Raw genomic sequence first — 24838 nt, forward strand, 5'->3', positions numbered from 1 at the left:
AATAAAACGACTGCCAAGTGGAAAAAAATAGTGCCCAAAACATTTTTTCACCCAGTACCTCAGAAAATTAAACGATTTTACATGCCAGCAAAAAACGTTTAACATTAAATAAATTAAGTGTTATTAAAAAGCCTGTTGCTAGTCCCTGCAAATTAGGCTAAAGTCATATGCATACAGTATAATTCCAGTGAAGTGCCATTCCCCAGAATACTGAAGTGTAAAATATACATACATGACAGCCTGATACCAGTTGCTGCTACTGTATTTAAGGCTGAGTTTACATTATATCGGTATGGCAGAATTTTCTCATCAATTCCATTGTCAGAAAATAATAAGCTGCTACATACCTCTTTGCAGATTAATCTGCCCGCTGTCCCCTGATCTGAAGTTTACCTCTCCTCAGATGGCCGAGAAACAGCAATATGATCTTAACTACGCGGGCTAAAATCATAGAAAAAACTCAGGTAGATTCTTCTTCAAATTCTACCAGAGAAGGAATAACACACTCCGGTGCTATTATAAAATAACAAACTTTTGATTGAAGGTATGAAACTAAGTATAATCACCACAGTCCTCTCACACATCCTATCTATTCGTTGGGTGCAAGAGAATGACTGGAGGTGACGTAGAGGGGAGGAGCTATATAGCAGCTCTGCTGGGTGAATCCTCTTGCACTTCCTGTTGGGGAGGAGTTAATATCCCAGAAGTAATGATGACCCGTGGACTGACCACACTTAACAGGAGAAATCTGCGCTGGAATGAGGGCCGCACCTTCATGCGGACTTGGGGGCTGATTTTGATTTTTTTAAATGGCTTGGATTTATTCCAGACTGGAGAAGGCTTCCAATTGGAAACCATCCCTTTAGGGGAAGGGTCAGGTTTCTGTTCCTTATTCTGACGAAAGGAACGAAAACGGTTAGCAGCCCTAAATTTACCCTTAGATTTTTTATCCTGAGGCAAAAAGGCTCCCTTTCCCCCAGTGACAGAAGAATCCAACGGAGAACCAAATAATTTATTACCTTGCAAAGAAAGAGATAGCAACGTTGACTTAGAAGTCATATCTGCATTCCAAGATTTAAGCCATAAAGCTCTTCTAGCTAAAATAGCTAAAGACATATACCTGACATCAATTCTAATGATATAAAAAATGGCATCACAAATGAAATTATTAGCATGTTGAATTAGCTTAACAATGCTATGGTAATGTGTACTGTGCCTTTAAGACATTTATCCCATAATCCTACAAAGTCTAGGTGCTCCCAGAATACATTGCTTGGTATTCTGGTCACACCCTTGTATCAACCTGTCTTACACTGCTTCTGAACTCAGCTGTTACCTTCCCCCTTCTACTAAGGGATTAATCTCAGCTGGATATCTCCTGCTGTATCTGCCTACCTTGTTGCTCAGTGTTTCTGACAACACTCTCCCTGCTTCCTGTGCGGTTACCTCTGCTACTACGCTTTATCTCCGGACCTGACAGCCTCACAGAACACCGGGTGACGTCACCATCAGCTGCTTCCGGTCTCAACCGATCTCAGACCGCATCCTCCATTCTCCTTGTGAGTACAGCGTTTGTACTGAGACTTCATTGTGATATATTTTTGCTATAATCTGCAGAGAGTCTTACTTGTATATACATTTACTGCGCAATTAACACACAAATCACCAATGTCATATAAATCTATGTTAACTAGTTTATATATATCTTGTCATACTTGTACTGAGTACTAAAGTTTACTTTGTTGCTTAAATGAATGGCAATATATAAGCTTTGTATCAATATTAAACCCTTACTCACATCCCCTTATGTTAAGTTATAATATAAGGGGTAATTCGTAAGGAACACAACATATACATATATATATATATATATATATATATATATATATATATCAGCAATGCTAAATGTTCAAACTATATTTACAGAAATTCAAGAAATAAGGAGACTTTATTATAACTTTTGTTCACTCAATCATAAGTGTTATTTGGGTCATTACAGGAAATACCAAGCCTTAAAAAAGAATGATGGATCCCCAGGAGTTATATAACCAAGTACTAAATTTAGGACAAATAGTAGATCAGCTTAGTCAAGGGCTGAGAGAATTGCAAGTTGAGAATCAAACACTTAAGGGAATACAACATACTTATGATTTGATTAAACGCAATTATTGGTGGCCTAAAATGAGGAATGATGTACAAGAATATGTCACTCATTGTGAAACGTGTTCCACATGTAAAATTAATAGGCAAAAACCTTATGGACAGCTACTTTCTTTGCCCATCCCAGAAAGGCCATGGACGCATATAGCAGCTGATTTTATTGTGGATCTACCACCATCTAAATCTTTCAATACCATCTTAGTAGTGGTAGATCTTTTTTACAAGATGTGCCATTTTATTCCGTACCACAAGTTACCAACTTCTTTGGAAACTGCGTCTTTATTCATTCAGAATGTTTTCAAATTACATGGGTTACCTCTGACTATAACAACTGACAGAGGAACCCAATTTACCTCAAACTTATGGAAGGATCTTTGTAGAACATTAAACATTACTAGACGCTTGAGTACCTCCTTCCATCCACAGACAAATGGCCAATCTGAGCGCACAAATCAATGGTTAGAAGAGTATCTAAGATGTTTTTCCACTCAACAACAAGATAATTGGGCAGATCTACTGCCATTGGCAGAATTTGCTCACAATAATTCCTTGAACTCTTCAACCAAAAGTACCCCTTTTTTTACCAACTTTGGGTTTCATCCCACTTTCAATTATCTTGAGCAAAGAGAAAATAGTTCCCCAGTCGTTAATGACTTGGTTAATACTATTGCTGAAACCTTCACAATAACTGCAAATCACATAAAGGCATCAAAAGACAGACAGAAAAAGTTTTATGATTTACGGCGCCAACCGTCACCCGAGTACAAACCAGGAGATCTGGTATGGTTGTCCACAAAGCACCTACGTTTGACTGCTCCCTCGAAAAAATTTAATAGTTTCTTCATAGGACCTTTCCCTGTGCAAAAAGTGATCAATCAAAATGCTGTAACTTTGGAGCTGCCTAGTCACTATAAAATACACCCCACTTTCCATGTGTCCCTCTTGAAACCGTACAAATCATTACGAACAGTGGTGGATCAGTTTCCTGTGGTACCTCCCATTGAGCCAGAACGTGAATTTGAAGTACAGAGTATCCTGGATTCCCGAAAGGTGTCCGGGAGATTGCAATATCTAATTCGTTGGAAGGGATACACCTCTGACGACGATTCTTGGGAGCCGGCTTCGAATTTATCTGCTCCACGTTTGGTTTCCTTATTTCATCGGCGGAATCCTGAACGTCCTCATCCATGAACCCCAGTGGTGTTCATCTTTGGAGGGGTGATCTGTAATGTGTACTGTGCCTTTAAGACATTTATCCCATAATCCTACAAAGTCTAGGTGCTCCCAGAATACATTGCTTGGTATTCTGGTCACACCCTTGTATCAGCCTGTCTTACACTGCTTCTGAACTCAGCTGTTACCTTCCCCCTTCTACTAAGGGATTAACCTCAGCTGGATATCTCCTGCAGTATCTGCCTACCTTGTTGCTCAGTGTTTTCTGACAACACTCTCCCTGCTTCCTGTGCAGTTACCTCTGCTACTACGCTCTATCTCCAGACCTGACAGCCTCACAGAACTCCGGGTGACGTCACCATCAGCTGCTTCCGGTCTCAACCGATCTCAGACCGCATCCTCCATTCTCCTCGTGAGTACAGCATTTGTACTGAGACTGCATTGTGATATATTTTTGCTATAATCTGCAGAGAGTCTTACTTGTATATACATTTACTGCGCAATTAACACACGAATCACCAATGTCATATAAATCTATGTTAACTAGTTTATATATATCTTGTCATACTTGTACTGAGTACTAAAGTTTACTTTGTTGCTTAAAGGAATGGCAATATATAAGCTTTGTATCAATATTAAACCCTTACTCACATCCCCTTATGTTAAGTTATAATATAAGGGGTAATTCGTAAGGAACACAACATATATATATATATATATATATATATATATATATATATATATATATATATATCAGCAATGCTAAATGTTCAAACTATATTTACAGAAATTCAAGAAATAAGGAGACTTTATTATAACTTTTGTTCACTCAATCATAAGTGTTATTTGGGTCATTACAGGAAATACCAAGCCTTAAAAAAGAATGATGGATCCCCAGGAGTTATATAACCAAGTACTAAATTTAGGACAAATAGTAGATCAGCTTAGTCAAGGGCTGAGAGAATTGCAAGTTGAGAATCAAACACTTAAGGGAATACAACATACTTATGATTTGATTAAACGCAATTATTGGTGGCCTAAAATGAGGAATGATGTACAAGAATATGTCACTCATTGTGAAACGTGTTCCACATGTAAAATTAATAGGCAAAAACCTTATGGACAGCTACTTTCTTTGCCCATCCCAGAAAGGCCATGGACACATATAGCAGCTGATTTTATTGTGGATCTACCACCATCTAAATCTTTCAATACCATCTTAGTAGTGGTAGATCTTTTTTACAAGATGTGCCATTTTATTCCGTACCACAAGTTACCAACTTCTTTGGAAACTGCGTCTTTATTCATTCAGAATGTTTTCAAATTACATGGGTTACCTCTGACTATAACAACTGACAGAGGAACCCAATTTACCTCAAACTTATGGAAGGATCTTTGTAGAACATTAAACATTACTAGACGCTTGAGTACCTCCTTCCATCCACAGACAAATGGCCAATCTGAGCGCACAAATCAATGGTTAGAAGAGTATCTAAGATGTTTTTCCACTCAACAACAAGATAATTGGGCAGATCTACTGCCATTGGCAGAATTTGCTCACAATAATTCCTTGAACTCTTCAACCAAAAGTACCCCTTTTTTTACCAACTTTGGGTTTCATCCCACTTTCAATTATCTTGAGCAAAGAGAAAATAGTTCCCCAGTCGTTAATGACTTGGTTAATACTATTGCTGAAACCTTCACAATAACTGCAAATCACATAAAGGCATCAAAAGACAGACAGAAAAAGTTTTATGATTTACGGCGCCAACCGTCACCCGAGTACAAACCAGGAGATCTGGTATGGTTGTCCACAAAGCACCTACGTTTGACTGCTCCCTCGAAAAAATTTAATAGTTTCTTCATAGGACCTTTCCCTGTGCAAAAAGTGATCAATCAAAATGCTGTAACTTTGGAGCTGCCTAGTCACTATAAAATACACCCCACTTTCCATGTGTCCCTCTTGAAACCGTACAAATCATTACGAACAGTGGTGGATCAGTTTCCTGTGGTACCTCCCATTGAGCCAGAACGTGAATTTGAAGTACAGAGTATCCTGGATTCCCGAAAGGTGTCCGGGAGATTGCAATATCTAATTCGTTGGAAGGGATACACCTCTGACGACGATTCTTGGGAGCCGGCTTCGAATTTATCTGCTCCACGTTTGGTTTCCTTATTTCATCGGCGGAATCCTGAACGTCCTCATCCATGAACCCCAGTGGTGTTCATCTTTGGAGGGGTGATCTGTAATGTGTACTGTGCCTTTAAGACATTTATCCCATAATCCTACAAAGTCTAGGTGCTCCCAGAATACATTGCTTGGTATTCTGGTCACACCCTTGTATCAGCCTGTCTTACACTGCTTCTGAACTCAGCTGTTACCTTCCCCCTTCTACTAAGGGATTAACCTCAGCTGGATATCTCCTGCAGTATCTGCCTACCTTGTTGCTCAGTGTTTTCTGACAACACTCTCCCTGCTTCCTGTGCAGTTACCTCTGCTACTACGCTCTATCTCCAGACCTGACAGCCTCACAGAACTCCGGGTGACGTCACCATCAGCTGCTTCCGGTCTCAACCGATCTCAGACCGCATCCTCCATTCTCCTCGTGAGTACAGCATTTGTACTGAGACTGCATTGTGATATATTTTTGCTATAATCTGCAGAGAGTCTTACTTGTATATACATTTACTGCACAATTAACACACGAATCACCAATGTCATATAAATCTATGTTAACTAGTTTATATATATCTTGTCATACTTGTACTGAGTACTAAAGTTTACTTTGTTGCTTAAAGGAATGGCAATATATAAGCTTTGTATCAATATTAAACCCTTACTCACATCCCCTTATGTTAAGTTATAATATAAGGGGTAATTCGTAAGGAACACAACATATATATATATATATATATATATATATATATATATATATCAGCAATGCTAAATGTTCAAACTATATTTACAGAAATTCAAGAAATAAGGAGACTTTATTATAACTTTTGTTCACTCAATCATAAGTGTTATTTGGGTCATTAAAGCTATACACATTAGGATCTGGTACTTGTTGTGCTAAAGTTTCCAACCAAAAAGTTGAAGCCGCAGCAACATCAGCCAAAGAAATAGCAGGCCTAACAAGATGACCTGAACATAAATAAGCCTTCCTTAGATAAGATTCAAACTTCCTATCTAAAGGATCTTTAAAAGAAGTACTATCTGACGTAGGAATAATAGTACGCTTTGCAAGAGTAGAGATAGCCCCATCAACTTTGGGGATCTTTTCCCAAAACACCAATCTATCAGTCGGTAAAGGGTACAGTTTCTTAAACCTTGAAGAAGGAGTAAATGAAGTACCCAGACTATTCCATTCCTTAGAAATTACATCTGAAATAGCATCAGGAACTGGAAAAACCTCTGGAATAACTACATGAGGTTTAAAAACCGAATTTAAACGTTTACTGTTTTTAATATCAAGAGGACTAGTCTCCTCCATATCTAATGCAATCAACACCTCTTTTAATAAAGAACGAATATACTCCATTTTAAATAAATATGAAGTTTTATCAGTGTCAATATCTGAGGCAGAATCTTCTGAACCAGATACATCCTCATCAGATAGACAGATAGCTTAGCATGCTAAGGCACTGTGACTGAGCTCTGTAGCAACCCAAGGGTTGCAGGTTCGATCCCCGGCGAGGTCCACTCAGCCTTTCATCCTTCCAAGGTAGATAAAATGAGCAGCGCCTTGAGACCTTTACGGGTGATTAGCCGCACTTTACAAGTACCCAATACATACATACATCAGAGATAGATAAATCAGAATCCTGTTGGTCATTTAAAAATGTATCGAATTTATGAGAAGTTTTAAAAGACCTTTTACGTTTATTAGAAGGTGGTATAACAGACAGGGCCTTCTGAATAGAATTAGAAACAAATTCTCTCACATTAACAGGAATATCCTGAACATTAGATGTTGAAGGAACAACAACAGGTAATGGATTACTACTAATGGAAATATTGTCTGCTTTTGAAAGTTTATCATGACAACTAACACAAACTACAGCCGGAGGAACAGTTACCACAAGTTTACAACAAATGCACTTAGCTTTGGTAGAACCGAAATCAGGCAGCAGCATTCCAGAAGTAGATTCTGAGACAGGGTCAGATTGAGACATCTTGCAATATGTAATAGAAAAAACAACCTATAAAGCAAAATTATCAATATCCTTATATGACAGTTTCAGGAATGGGAAAAAATGCAAACAGAATAAGCCTCTGGAAACCAGAAGCAAAATGAAATCATGACTTAAATAATGTCAAAAATCTGGCGCCAAGTATGACGCCCACAACTGACAAAATATTTTTTGGCGCCAAAAACATCTGCAACAAACACGAGCGTCATAGATGACGCAACTACGTGAAAACTCTCGGCGCCAACTAAGACGCCAGAAATTACATCATTACATCAACAAACGTAATTCTTGCGCCAAAAAAGACGTGATAAATTATAGCATTTTGGGCTCCCGCGAGCCTAACAGCCCACAATTTAGAAAAGAAAGTCAATTTGAAAGATTTTCAGGTAAGAAATAATTTTTCCATATGCATTTCCCAAAATGAAACTGACAGTCTGTAAGAAGGAAATATACTGATTAACCTGAATCATGGCAAATATAAGTATAAAACATATATTTAGAACTTTATATTTAAAGTGACAAACCATAGCTGAGAGTGTCATAAATAAAAGGAAATATACTTACCAAAAGACACTCATCTACATATAGCAGATAGCCAAACCAGTACTGAAACGAGAATCAGTAGAGGAAATGGTATATATAAGAGTATATCGTCGATCTGAAAAGGGAGGTAAGACATGAATCTCTACGACCGATAACAGAGAAGCTATGAAATAGATCCCCGTTAGGAAGACCATTGCATTCAATAGGTAATACTCCCTTCACATCCCTCTGTCATTCACTGCACACTGAGAGGAAAACCGGGCTCCAGCCTGCTGCGAAGCGCATATCAACGTAGAATCTAGCACAAACTTACTTCACCACCTCCATAGGAGGCAAAGTTTGTAAAACTGAATTGTGGGTGTGGTGAGGGGTGTATTTATAGGCATTTTGAGGTTTGGGAAACTTTGCCCCTCCTGGTAGGAATGTATATCCCATACTTCACTAGCTCATGGACTAGCCAATTGCCAATTACATGAAAGAAATTTTTTGGGGTTTAGTGTCCCTTTAACATAAATGCGGTTTTACAATTATTATTGGATACTTCTATAAAGACTGGATGTTCACAGACCACTTAACTGTATAAAAAACACTGTGCAAAACACAGGTCGTAATATCTCTACAACATACGGCTACATAGGGAGTTGGGAAATATTGTTAGTTGCTCCTGAGGGATCTACTGGTTGCTCCTGAGGGATCTGCTGGTTGCTCCAGAGAGATCTACTGGTATTTTGTGATGAAGCTTTTGGGAACCTCTGACGTAACCCTGAGGCATGTAAAACAGGTGAGCAGTACTAACGCTGCACTTATCTGATGCCTAGGACAGTGGAAGACATTGACATAGGGCGGATAACTTATAGTAACTGAGTGCTGTCACTATAAATAAAACTGACGTATCCACTTATACCTAAGACCAACTGAAGAGGCCCTTACCTGCGGGGCAGCATGTTCCTGCGCGGCAAACACAGACACACGAGGCCTGGGGACTGGAGCAGGACACTCGCTGGGCGTCACAACAGGCTGCAATATAAATAGGTATTTGTTCTATTACAAACATCCTCAAATACACATAGTACTGTGTTATCTGCTTTATAACATCACACACTGCTGTAATACACACTATAAAACACACATACTACACCACACTGCTGTAATACATACTATAAAACACACACACACGCTACACCACACTGCTGTAATACACACTATAAAACACACACACACGCTACACCACACTGCTGTAATACACACTATAAAACACACATACTACACCACACTGCTGTAATACACACTATAAAACACACACACACACGCTACACCACACTGCTGTAATACACACTATAAAATACACACACACTACACCAAACTGCTGTAATACACATTATAAAACACACACACACTACACCACACTGCTGTAATGCACACTATAAAACACACTACACCACACTACTGTAATACACACTATAACACACACACACGCTACACCACACTGCTGTAATACGCACTATAAAACACACACACGCTACACCACACTGCTGTAATACACACTATAAAATACACACACACTACACCAAACTGCTGTAATACACATTATAAAACACACACACACTACACCACACTGCTGTAATGCACACTATAAAACACACTACACCACACTACTGTAATACACACTATAACACACACACACGCTACACCACACTGCTGTAATACGCACTATAAAACACACACACGCTACACCACACTGCTGTAATACACACTATAAAATACACACACACTACACCAAACTGCTGTAATACACATTATAAAACACACACACACTACACCACACTGCTGTAATGCACACTATAAAACACACTACACCACACTACTGTAATACACACTATAACACACACACACGCTACACCACACTGCTGTAATACGCACTATAAAACACACACACGCTACACCACACTGCTGTAATACACACTATAAAACACACACACACTACACCAAACTGCTGTAATACACACTATAAAACAAACACACACTACACAACAATGCTGTAATACACACTATAAAACACACACACACTACACCACACTGCTTTAATACACACTATAAAATACACACACTACACCACACTACTGTAATACACACTATAAAACACACACACACACACACTACACCACACTGCTGTAATAGACACTATAAAACACACACACACACTACACAACACTACTGTAATAGACACTATAAAACACACACACACTACACCACACTGCACTAGTCTAACAGTCTCAGAGATGCACATTAGTGATGTTGCGAATAGTTCGCCGGCGAACAGTTCCCGGCGAACATAGCATGTTCGAGTTCGCCGCGGCGGGCGAACATATGCAATGTTCGATCCGCCCCCTATTCGTCATCATTGAGTAATACTTTGACCCTGTACCTCACAGTCAGCAGACACATTCCAGCCAATCAGCGGCAGACCCTCCCTCCCAGACTCTCCTACCTCCTGGACAGCATCCATTTTAGATTCATTCGGAAGCTGCATTCTTAGTGAGAGGAGGGACAGTGTAGCTGCTGCTGATTTAATAGGGAAATCGATAGCTAGGCTAGTGTATTCAGTGTCCACTACAGTCCTGAAGGACTCATCTGATCTCTGCTGTAAGGATAGCACCCCAAAAAGCCCTTTTTAGGGCTAGAACATCAGTCTGCTTTTTTTTTTTTCCTGAGTAATCTAATTGCAGTTGCCTGCCTGCCAGCGTGTGTGTCAGGCTCACAGCGTATACTGTGCCCACTTGCCCAGTGCCACCACTCATATCTGGTGTAACATTAATGTACATTCAGTGCCACCACTCATATCTGGTGTAACAGTAGTGTACATTTAAAAAAAAAAAAAAAACAACACTTTTTGACTGTGAAATAATAGCAGTCAGTTTCCTTCACATGTGTGCGTTTCAGTGCCTGCCAGGGCACAGTGTCACCCCAGTGCAACTCATATCTGGTGTAACAGTAGTGTACATTTAAAAAAAAAAACACTTTTTTGACTGTGTTAAATAATAGCAGTCAGTTTCCTTCACACGTGTGGATTTCAGTGCATGTCTGCCAGGGCACAGTGTCATCCCAGTGCAACTCATATCTGGTGTAACAGTAGTGTACATTTAAAAAAAAAAACACTTTTTTGACTGTGAAATAATAGCAGTCAGTTCCCTTCACACGTGTGCGTTTCAGTGCCTGCCAGGGCACAGTGTCACCCCAGTGCAACTCATATGTGGTGTAACAGTAGTGTAGATTTAAAAATAACAACACTTTTTTGACTGTGTTAAATAATAGCAGTCAGTTTCCTTCACACGTGTGCGTTTCAGTGACTGCCAGGGCACAGTGTCATCCCAGTGCAACTCATATCTGGTGTAACAGTAGTGTACATTTAAAAAAAAAAAACACTTTTTTGACTGTGTTAAATAATAGCAGTCAGTTTCCTTCACACGTTTGCGTTTCAGTGCCTGCCAGGAAACAGTGTCACCCCAGTGCAACTCATATCTGGTGTAACAGTAGTGTACATTTAAAAAAAAAACACTTTTTTGACTGTGAAATAATAGCAGACAGCTGCCAGTACCCAAGATGGCCGCCAATAAGGCAGATGGGGAGGGTTAGAGAGCTGTTTTGGGGGGGATCAGGGAGGTTGGGGGCTAAGGGGGGGATGCTACCCCCCACAGCATATGTAAATATGCTATAAAAAATAAAAAAAACATAAAAACCATTTATTTTAGTACTGGCAGACTTTCTGCCAGTACTTAAGATGGCGGGGACAATTGTGGGGTGGGGGAGGGAAGGGAGCTGTTTGGGAGGGATCAGGGGGTCTGATGTGTCAGGTGGGAGGCTGATCTCTACACTAAAGCTAAAATTAACCCTGTAAGCTCCCTACAAACTACCTAATTAACCCCTTCACTGCTAGCCATAATACACGTGTGATGCGCAGCAGCATTTAGCGGCCTTCTAATTACCAGACAGCAACGCCAAAGTCATATATGTCTGCTATTTCTGAACAAAGGGGATCCCAGAGAAGCATTTACAACCATTTGTGCCATAATTGCACAAGCTGTTTGTAAATAATTTCAGTGAGAAACCTAAAATTGCGAAAAAATTTAAGTTTTTTTTAAATTTGATCGCATTTGGTGGTGAAATGGTGGCATTAAATATACCAAAATGGGCCTAGATCAATACTTTGGGTTGTCTACTACACTACACTAAAGCTAAAATTAACTCTACAAGCTCCCTACATGCTCCCTAATTAAACCCTTCACTGCTGGGCATAAAACACGTGTGGTGCATTTAGCAGCCTTCAAATTACCAAAAAGCAATGCCAAAGCCATATATGTCTGCTATTTCTGAACAAAGGGGATCCCAGAGAAGCATTTACAACCATTTGTGCCATAATTGCATAAGTTGTTTGTAAATAATTTCTGTGAGAAACCTAAAGTTTGTGAAAAAGTGAACAATTTTTTTTTATTTGATCGCATTTGGCGGTGAAATGGTGGCATTAAATATACCAAAATGGGCCTAGATCAATACTTTGGGATGTCTTCTAAAAAAAAATATATACATGTCAAGGGATATTCAGGGATTCCTGACAGATATCAGTGTCACAATGTAACTAGCGCTCATTTTGAAAAAAAGTGGTTTTGAAATAGCAAAGTGCTTCTTGTATTTATTTCCCTATAACTTGCAAAAAAAGCAAAGAACACGTTGTAGATGTGTAACAGATTTTCCAGGGCCTGCCAGGGCACAGTGTCACCCCAGTGCAACTCATATCTGGTGTAACAGTAGTGTACATTTAAAAAAAACAACACTTTTTTGACTGTGTTAAATAATAGCAGTCAGTTTCCTTCACACGTGTGCGTTTCAGTGCCTGCCAGGGCACAGTGTCACCCCAGTGTAACTCATATCTGGTGTAACAGTAGTGTACATTAAAAAAAAAAAATATGATTTTGACTGTAATAGATTGAATAGCAGTTAGTTGTCTGCAAGTGTGTGTGTCAGGCCTACATCGTTTACTCTGCCAACTTCTGCCAGTGCACAGTGCCACTCATATCTGTTGTCACAGTAGCTTGCACACATAGTACCACTAATTGAAAAAAAAATGACAGGCAGAGGCAGGCCACCCCGCAGGGGCCGTCGTGGTCGTTGTGCTGTGATTCCCTTTGGCCCTAGAATAATGCCCAGTGTTCAGAGGCCACGTACCCTGAACTCGAAAAGTTCTGAGGACATAGTTGACTGGCTAACACAGGACACCCAATCTTCTACAGTTTCCGCTCGGAACCTTGACGCACCATCCTCCTCCAGCTTAGCTTCGGGCACCTCTCAAGTTACCACTCACCCTCCTGCCGCCACCACCAACACTAGCACCACAGCCGCTTCACTTGATCTGTCAGAGGAGTTGTTTACACATCAGTTGGAAGAAATGAATGATGCGCAACCATTATTGACAGAGGATGTAGATAACAGGGATATGTCTCAGTCAGGCAGCATTACACACATGGACGTACGGTGTGATGATGATGATGTTGTACCCGCTGCGGGAGTTTGATCTGTCACTGTGAAGCGGGCGTAACCCTTACACTACCTGATCGATACAACATCATACCTGATGTTTTAAAGCACGTTATTCCAAACAATTTAGGAATGTTAGGTGATTTATGCCCTTTATGGATTAAAACCAGACTCTGCATCAACTATGTAATTTTCCATGGGAGTTTTGCCATGAATCCCCCTCCGGCATGCCACAGTCCAGGCGTTAGTCCCCTTGAAACAACTTTTCCATCACTATAGTGGCCAGAAAGAGTCCCTGTGGGTTCACCCGGTTTGCCGGTAAGCGAACATTTGCGGAAGTTTGCGTTCGCCAACCCAAATTTTTATGTTCGCGACATCACTAATGCACATCTATAGCGCCTCTAACAACTAACATGAGTCCTAGAGATGTGCATCTTAAAATTAAGCATCAATAGCACCTCTAACAACTAACATATCAGTCTGACATGTGCATCTATAGCACCTCTAACAACTAACATATCAGTCTCACATGTGCATCTATAGCACCTCTAACAACTAACCTATCAGTTTCACATGTGCATCTATAGCACCTCTAACAACTAACATATCAGTCTCACATGTGCATCTATAGCACCTCTAACAACTAACCTATCAGTCTCACATGTGCATCTATAGCGCCTCTAACAACTAACATATCAGTCTCACATGTGCATCTATAGTGCATCTAACAACTAACATATCAGTCTCACATGTGCATCTATAATGCATCTAACAACTAACATATCAGTCTCACATGTGCATCTATAGCGCCTCTAACAACTAACATATCAGTCTCACATGTGCATCTATAGTGCCTCTAACAACTAACATATCAGTCTCACATGTGCATCTATAGCGCCTCTAACAACTAACATATCAGTCTCACATGTGCATCTATAGCGCCTCTAAAAATTAACATATCAGTCTCACATGTGCATCTATAGCGCCTCTAACAACTAACATATCAGTCTCACATGTGCATCTATAGCACCTCTAAGAACTAACATATCAGTCTCACATGTGCATCTATAGCGCCTCTAACAACTAACATATCAGTCTCACATGTGCATCTATAGTGCCTCTAACAACTAACATATCAGTCTCACATGTGCATCTATAGTGCCTCTAACAACTAACATATCAGTCTCACATGTGCATCTATAGTGCCTCTAACAACTAACATATCAGTCTCACATGTGCATCTATAGCGCCTCTAACAACTAACATATCAGTCTCACATGTGCATCTATAGTGCCTCTAACAACTAACATATCAGTCTCACATGTGCATCTATAGTGCCTCTAACAACTAACATATCAGTCTCACATGTGCATCTATAGTGCCTCTAACAACTAACATATCAGTCTCACATGTGCATCTATAACGCATCTAACAACTAACATAATAGTCTCACATGTGCATGTATAGCGCATCTAACAACTAACATATCAGTCTCACATGTGCATGTATAGCGCATCTAACAACTAACATATCAGTCTCACATGTGCATCTATAGTGCATCTAACAACTAACATATCAGTCTCACATGTGCATGTATAGCGCATCTAACAACTAACATATCAGTCTCACATGTGCATGTATAGCGCATCTAACAACTAACATATCAGTCTCACATGTGCATCTATAGTGCATCTAACAACTAACATATCAGTCTCACATGTGCATTTATAGCGCATCTAACAACTAACATATCAGTTTCACATGTGCATTTATAGCGCATCTAACAACTAACATACCAGTCTCACATGTGCATCTATAGTGCATCTAACAACTAACATATCAGTCTCACATGTGCATCTATAGTGCCTCTAACAACTAACATATCAGTTTCACATGTGCATCTATAGCGCATCTAACAACTAACCTATCAGTCTCACATGTGCATCTATAGCACCTCTAACAACTAAAATATCAGTCTCACATGTGCATCTATAGTGCATCTAACAACTAACATACCAGTCTCACATGTGCATCTATAGTGCATCTAACAACTAACATATCAGTCTCACATGTGCATCTATAGCACCTCTAACAACTAAAATATCAGTTTCACATGTGCATCTATAGCACCTCTAACAACTAACATATCAGTCTCACATGTGCATCTATAACGCCTCTTACAACTAACATATCAGTCTCACATGTGCATCTATAGTGCATCTAACAACTAACATATCAGTCTCACATGTGCATCTATAGTGCATCTAACAACTAACATATCAGTCTCACATGTGCATCTATAGCGCCTCTAACAACTAACATATCAGTCTCACATGTGCATTTATAGCGCATCTAACAACTAACATATCAGTCTCACATGTGCATCTATAGTGCATCTAACAACTAACATATCAGTCTCACATGTGCATCTATAGCGCCTCTAACAACTAACCTATCAGTCTCACATGTGCATCTATAGTGCCTCTAACAACTAACATATCAGTATCACCTGTGCATCTATAGCACCTCTAACAACTAACATATCAGTCTCACATGTGCATCTATAATGCATCTAACAACTAACATATCAGTCTCACATGTGCATCTATAGCGCCTCTAACAACTAACATATCAGTCTCACATGTGAATCTATAGTGCCTCTAACAACTAACATATCAGTCTCACATGTGCATCTATAGTGCCTCTAACAACTAACATATCAGTCTCACATGTGCATCTATAGTGCCTCTAACAACTAACATATCAGTCTCACATGTGCATCTATAGCGCATCTAACAACTAACATATCAGTCTCACATGTGCATCTATAGCGCATCTAACAACTAACCTATCAGTCTCACATGTGCATCTATAGTGCATCTAACAACTAACATATCAGTCTCACATGTGCATCTATAGCGCCTCTAACAACTAACATATCACTCTCACATGTGCATCTATAGTGCATCTAACAACTAACATATCAGTCTCACATGTGCATCTATATTGCATCTAACAACAAACATATCAGTCTCACATGTGCATCTATAGTGCATCTAACAACTAACATATCAGTCTCACCTGTGCATCTATAGTGCATCTAACAACTAACATATCAGTCTCACATGTGCATCTATAGTGCATCTAACAACTAACATATCAGTCTCACATGTGCATCTATAGCGCATCTAACAACTAACCTATCAGTCTCACATGTGCATCTATAGTGCATCTAACAACTAACATATCAGTCTCACATGTGCATCTATAGCGCATCTAACAACTAACCTATCAGTCTCACATGTGCATCTATAGCGCATCTAACAACTAACCTATCAGTCTCACATGTGCATCTATAGTGCCTCTAACAACTAACATATCAGTCTCACATGTGCATCTATAGCACCTCTAACAACTAACATATCAGTCTCACATGTGCATCTATAGCGCCTCTAACAACTAACATATCAGTCTCACATGTGCATCTATAGCACCTCTAACAACTAACATATCAGTCTCACATGTGCATCTATAGCGCCTCTAACAACTAACCTATCAGTCTCACATGTGCATCTATAGCGCATCTAACAACTAACCTATCAGTCTCACATGTGCATCTATAGTGCCTCTAACAACTAACCTATCAGTCTCACATGTGCATCTATAGTGCCTCTAACAACTAACATATCAGTCTCACATGTGCATCTATAGCGCCTCTAACAACTAACATATCAGTCTCACATGTGCATCTATAGTGCCTCTAACAACTAACATATCAGTCTCATATGTGCATCTATAGTGCCTCTAACAACTAACATATCAGTCTCACATGTGCATCTATAGTGCCTCTAACAACTAACATATCAGTCTCACATGTGCATCTATAGTGCATCTAACAACTAAAATATCAGTCTCACATGTGCATCTATAGCGCCTCTAACAAGTAACATATCAGTCTCACATGTGCATCTATAGCGCATCTAACAACTAACCTATCAGTCTCACATGTGCATCTATAGTGCATCTAACAACTAACCTATCAGTCTCACATGTGCATCTATAGCGCCTCTAACAACTAACATATCAGTCTCACATGTGCATTTATAACGCATCTAACAACTAACATATCAGTCTCACATGTACATCTATAGCGCCTCTAACAACTAACATATCAGTCTCACATGTGCATCTATAGTGCATCTAACAACTAATATATCAGTCTCACATGTGCATCTATAGTGCCTCTAACAACTAACATATCAGTCTCACATGTGCATCTATAGCACCTCTAACAACTAACATATCAGTCTCACATGTGCATCTATAGTGCCTCTAACAACTAACATATCAGTCTCACATGTGCATCTATAGTGCATCTAACAACTAACATATCAGTCTCACATGTGCATCTATAGCGCATCTAACAACTAACATATCAGTCTCACATGTGCATCTATAGCGCATCTAACAACTAACCTATCAGTCTCACATGTGCATCTATAGTGCATCTAACAACTAACCTATCAGTCTCACATGTGCATCTATAGCGCCTCTAACAACTAACATATCAGTCTCACATGTGCATCTATAGCGCCTCTAACAACTAACCTATCAGTCTCACATGTGCATCTATAATGCATCTAACAACTAACATATCAGTCTCACATGTGCATCTATAATGCCTCTAACAACTAACATATCAGTCTCACATGTGCATCTATAGTGCCTCTAACAACTAACATATCAGTCTCACATGTGCATCTATAGCACCTCTAACAACTAAAATATCAATCTCACATGTGCATCTATAGCGCATCTAACAACTAACATATCAGTCTCACATGTGCATCTATAGCACCTCTAACAACTAACATATCAGTCTCACATGTGCATCTATAGCGCATCTAACAACTAACATATCAGTCTCACATGTGCATCTATAGCGCATCTAACAACTAACATATCAGTCTCACATGTGCATCTATAGCACCTCTAACAACTAAAATATCAGTCTCACATGTGCATCTATAGCGCATCTAACAACTAACATATCAGTCTCACATGTGCATCTATAGCGCCTCTAACAACTAACATATCAGTCTCACATGTACATCTATAGCGCCTCTAACAACTAACATATCAGTCTCACATGTGCATCTATAGCGCATCTAACAACTAACATATCAGTCTCACATGTGCATCTATAGCGCCTCTAACAACTAACATATCAGTCTCACATGTGCATCTATAGTGCATCTAACAACTAACATATCAGTCTCACATGTGCATCTATAGTGCATCTAACAACTAACATATCAGTCTCACATGTGCATCTATAGTGCATCTAACAACTAACATATCAGTCTCACATGTGCATCTATAGTGCATCTAACAACTAACATATCAGTCTCACATGTGCATCTATAGTGCCTCTAACAACTAACATATCAGTCTCACATGTGCATCTATAGTGCATCTAACAACTAACCTATCAGTCTCACATGTGCATCTATAGCGCCTCTAACAACTAACATATCAGTCTCACTTGTGCATCTATAACGCATCTAACAACTAACATATCAGTCTCACATGTGCATCTATAGTGCCTCTAACAACTAACATATTAGTCTCACATGTGCATCTATAGCGCCTCTAACAACTAACATATCAGTCTCACATGTGCATCTATAGTGCCTCTAACAACTAACATATCAGTCTGACATGTGCATCTATAGCACCTCTAACAACTAACATATCAGTCTCACATGTACATCTATTGTGCCTCTAACAACTAACATATCAGTCTCACATGTGCATCTATAGTGCATCTAACAACTAACATATCAGTCTCACTTGTGTATCTATAGTGCCTCTAACAACTAACATATCAGTCTCACTTGTGCATCTATAACGCATCTAACAACTAACATATCAGTCTCACATGTGCATCTATAGTGCCTCTAACAACTAACATATTAGTCTCACATGTGCATCTATAGCGCCTCTAACAACTAACATATCAGTCTCACATGTGCATCTATAGTGCCTCTAACAACTAACATATCAGTCTGACATGTGCATCTATAGCACCTCTAACAACTAACATATCAGTCTCACATGTACATCTATTGTGCCTCTAACAACTAACATATCAGTCTCACATGTGCATCTATAGTGCATCTAACAACTAACATATCAGTCTCACATGTGCATCTATAGCACCTCTAACAACTAACATATCAGTCTCACATGTGCATCTATAGCGCCTCTAACAACTAACATATCAGTCTCACATGTGCATCTATAGCGCATCTAACAACTAACATATCAGTCTCACATGTGCATCTATAGTGCCTCTAACAACTAACATATCAGTCTCACATGTGCATCTATAGCACATCTAACAACTAACATATCAGTCTCACATGTGCATCTATAGCACCTCTAACTACTAACATATCAGTCTCACATGAGAATCTATAGTGCATCTAAAAACTAACATATCAGTCTCACATGTGTATCTATAGCACCTCTAACAACTAACATATCAGTCTCACATGTGCATCTATAGCGCCTCTAACAACTAACCTATCAGTCTCACATGTGCATCTATAGCGCCTCTAACAACTAACATATCAGTCTCACATGTGCATCTATAGCACCTCTAACAACTAACATATCAGTCTCACATGTGCATCTATAGCGCCTCTAACAACTAACATATCAGTCTCACATGTGCATCTATAGTGCATCTAACAACTAACATATCAGTCTCACATGTGCATCTATAGTGCATCTAACAACTAACATATCAGTCTCACATGTGCATCTATAGTGCATCTAACAACTAACATATCAGTCTCACATGTGCATCTATAGTGCCTCTAACAACTAACATATCAGTCTCACATGTGCATCAATAGCACGTCTAACAACTAACACATCAGTCTCACATGTGCATCTATAGTGCATCTAACAACTAACATATCAGTCTCACATGTGCATCTATAGTGCATCTAACAACTAACATATCAGTCTCACATGTGCATCTATAGCGCCTCTAACAACTAACATATCACTCTCACATGTGCATCTATAGTGCATCTAACAACTAACATATCAGTCTCACATGTGCATCTATAGCACCTCTAACAACTAACATATCACTCTCACATGTGCATCTATAGTGCCTCTAACAACTAACCTATCAGTCTCACATGTGTATCTATAGCACCTCTAACTACTAACAAATCAGTCTCACATGTGCATCTATAGCGCCTCTAACAACTAACATATCAGTCTCACATGTGCATCTATAGCGCCTCTAACAACTAACATATCAGTCTCACATGTGCATCTATAGCGCCTCTAACAACTAACATATCAGTCTCACATGTGCATCTATAGACTATCTAACAACTAATATATCAGTCTCATATGTGCATCTATAGTGCATCTAACAACTAACATATCAGTCTCACATGTAAATTTATAGTGCCTCTAACAACTAACATATCAGTCTCACATGTGCATCTATAGTGCATCTAACAACTAACATATCAGTCTCACATGTGCATCTATAGCGTATCTAACAACTAACATATCAGTCTCACATGTGCATCTATAACGCATCTAACAACTAACATATCAGTCTCACATGTGCATCTATAGCACCTCTAACTACTAACATATCAGTCTCACATGTGCATCTATAACGCATCTAACAACTAACATATCAGTCTCACATGTGCATCTATAGCGCCTCTAACAACTAACATATCAGTCTCACATGTGCATCTATAGTGCATCTAACAACTAACATATCAGTCTCACATGTGCATCTATAGCCTATCTAACAACTAACATATCAGTCTCACATGTGCATCTATAGCCTATCTAACAACTAACATATCAGTCTCACATGTGCATCTATTGTGCCTCTAACAACTAACATATCAGTCTCACATGTGCATCTATAGTGCATCTAACAACTAACATATCAGTCTCACATGTGCATCTATAGCGTATCTAACAACTAACATATCAGTCTCACATGTGCATCTATAACGCATCTAACAACTAACCTATCAGTCTCACATGTGCATCTATAGCACCTCTAACTACTAACATATAAAGTCTCACATGTGCATCTATAGTGCATCTAACAACTAACATATCAGGCTCACATGTGCATCTATAGTGCCTCTAACAACTAACATATCAGTCTCACATGTGCATCTATAGTGCATCTAACAACTAACATATCAGTCTCACATGTGCATCTATAACGCATCTAACAACTAACATATCAGTCTCACATGTGCATCTAGAGCACCTCTAACTACTAACATATCAGTCTCACATGTGCATCTATAGTGCATCTAACAACTAACATATCATTCTCACATGTGCATCTATAGTGCATCTAACAACTAACATATCAGTCTCACCTGTGCATCTATAGCGCCTCTAACAACTAACATATCAGTCTCACATGTGCATCTATAGTGCATATAACAACTAACATATCAGTCTCACATGTGCATCTATAGTGCCTCTAACAACTAACATATCAGTCTCACATGTGCATCTATAGTGCATCTAACAACTAACATATCAGTCTCACATGTGCATCTATAGCGCCTCTAACAACTAACATATCAGTCTCACATGTGCATCTATAGTGCATCTAACAACTAACATATCAGTCTCACATATGCATCTATAGTGCCTCTAACAACTAACATATCAGTCTCACATGTGCATCTATAGTGCATCTAACAACTAACATATCAGTCTCACATGTCATCTATAGTGCATCTAACAACTAACATATCAGTCTCACATGTGCATCTATAGTGCCTCTAACAACTAACATATCAGTCTCACATGTGCATCTATAGTGCCTCTAACAACTAACCTATCAGTCTCACATGTGCATCTATAGCGCCTCTAACAACTAACATATCAGTCTCACATGTGCATCTATAGCGCATCTAACAACTAACATATCAGTCTCACATGTGCATCTATAGCGCATCTAACAACTAACATATCAGTCTCACATGTGCATCTATAGCACCTCTAACAACTAACATATCAGTCTCACATGTGCATCTATAGTGCCTCTAACAACTAACATATCAGTCTCACATGTGCATCTATAGCGCCTCTAACAACTAACATATCAGTCTCACATGTGCATCTATAACGCATCTAACAACTAACATATCAGTCTCACATGTGCATCTATAGCACCTCTAACAACTAACATATCAGTCTCACATGTGCATCTATAGTGCATCTAACAACTAACATATCAGGCTCACATGTGCATCTATAGTGCATCTAACAACTAACATATCAGGCTCACATGTGCATCTATAGTGCCTGTAACAACTAACATATCAGTCTCACATGTGCATCTATAGTGCATCTAACAACTAACATATCAGGCTCACATGTGCATCTATAGTGCCTGTAACAACTAACATATCAGTCTCACATGTGCATCTATAGTGCATCTAACAACTAACATATCAGTCTCACATGTGCATCTATAGCGTATCTAACAACTAAAATATCAGTCTCACATGTGCATCTATAGCACCTCTAACAACTAACATATCAGTCTCACATGTGCATCTATAGCGCCTCTAACAACTAACATATCAGTCTCACATGTACATCTATAGCACCTCTAACAACTAACATATCAGTCTCACATGTGCATCTATAACGCCTCTTACAACTAACATATCAGTCTCACATGTGCATCTATAGTGCATCTAACAACTAACATATCAGTCTCACATGTGCATCTATAGCACCTCTAACAACTAACATATCAGTCTGACATGTACATCTATAGCGCCTCTAACAACTAACATATCAGTCTCACATGTGCATCTATAGTGCCTCTAACAACTAACATATCAGTCTCACATGTGCATCTATAGTGCCTCTAACAACTAACATAATAGTCTCACATGTGCATCTATAGTGCATCTAACAACTAACATATCAGTCTCACATGTGCATCTATAGTGCATCTAACAACTAACATATCAGTCTCACATGTGCATCTATAGCGCCTCTAACAACTAACATATCAGTCTCACATGTGCATCTATAGCACCTCTAACAACTAACATATCAGTCTCACATGTGCATCTATAGTGCCTCTAACAACTAACATATCAGTCTCACATGTGCATCTATAGTGCATCTAACAACTAACATATCAGTCTCACATGTGCATCTATAGTGCATCTAACAACTAACATAATAGTCTCACATGTGCATCTATAGTGCATCTAACAACTAACATAATAGTCTCACATGTGCATCTATAGTGCCTCTAACAACTAACATATCAGTCTCACATGTGCATCTATAGTGCCTCTAACAACTAACATATCAGTCTCACATGTGCATCTATAGCACCTCTAAGAACTAACATATCAGTCTCACGTGTGCATCTATAACGCCTCTAACAACTAACCTATCAGTCTCACATGTGCATCTATAGCGCGTCTAAAAACTAACATATCAGTCTCACATGTGCATCTATAGCGCCTCTAACAACTAACCTATCAGTCTCACATGTGCATCTATAGCGCCTCTAAAAACTAACATATCAGTCTCACATGTGCATCTATAGCGCCTCTAACAACTAACATATCAGTCTCACATGTGCATCTATAGCGCCTCTAACAACTAACCTATCAGTCTCACATGTGCATCTATAGCGCCTCTAACAACTAACCTATCAGTCTCACATGTGCATCTATAGCGTATCTAACAACTAACATATCAGTCTCACATGTGCATCTATAGCGCCTCTAACAACTAACATATCACTCTCACATGTGCATCTATAGTGCATCTAACAACTAACATATCAGTCTCACATGTGCATCTATAGTGCATCTAACAACTAACATATCAGTCTCACATGTGCATCTATAGTGCATCTAACAACTAACATATCAGTCTCACATGTGCATCTATAGCGCCTCTAACAACTAACATATCAGTCTCACATGTGCATCTATAGTGCATCTAACAACTAACATATCAGTCTCACATGTGCATCTATAGCACCTCTAACAACTAACATATCAGTCTCACATGTGCATCTATAGTGCATCTAACAACTAACATATCAGTCTCACATGTGCATCTATTGTGCCTCTAACAACTAACATATCAGTCTCACATGTGCATATATAGTGCA

The 24838-nt window shown here is 39.1% G+C and overlaps 1 protein-coding gene across 1 annotated transcript in view; it reads right to left on the bottom strand.

Moving 5' to 3' along the window:
- LOC128662504 (hematopoietic lineage cell-specific protein-like) overlaps positions 1–24838 on the bottom strand; it is a 783082-nt gene that overhangs the window by 143594 nt on the left and 614650 nt on the right. The window contains 1 exon segment of the mRNA XM_053716283.1: positions 9001–9087. Within this exon segment, the coding sequence (XP_053572258.1) occupies positions 9001–9087 (87 nt within the window).

This window comes from Bombina bombina, chromosome 6 (genome assembly GCF_027579735.1).
Source record: "Bombina bombina isolate aBomBom1 chromosome 6, aBomBom1.pri, whole genome shotgun sequence".
NCBI classification, from domain to species: Eukaryota; Metazoa; Chordata; class Amphibia; order Anura; family Bombinatoridae; genus Bombina; species Bombina bombina.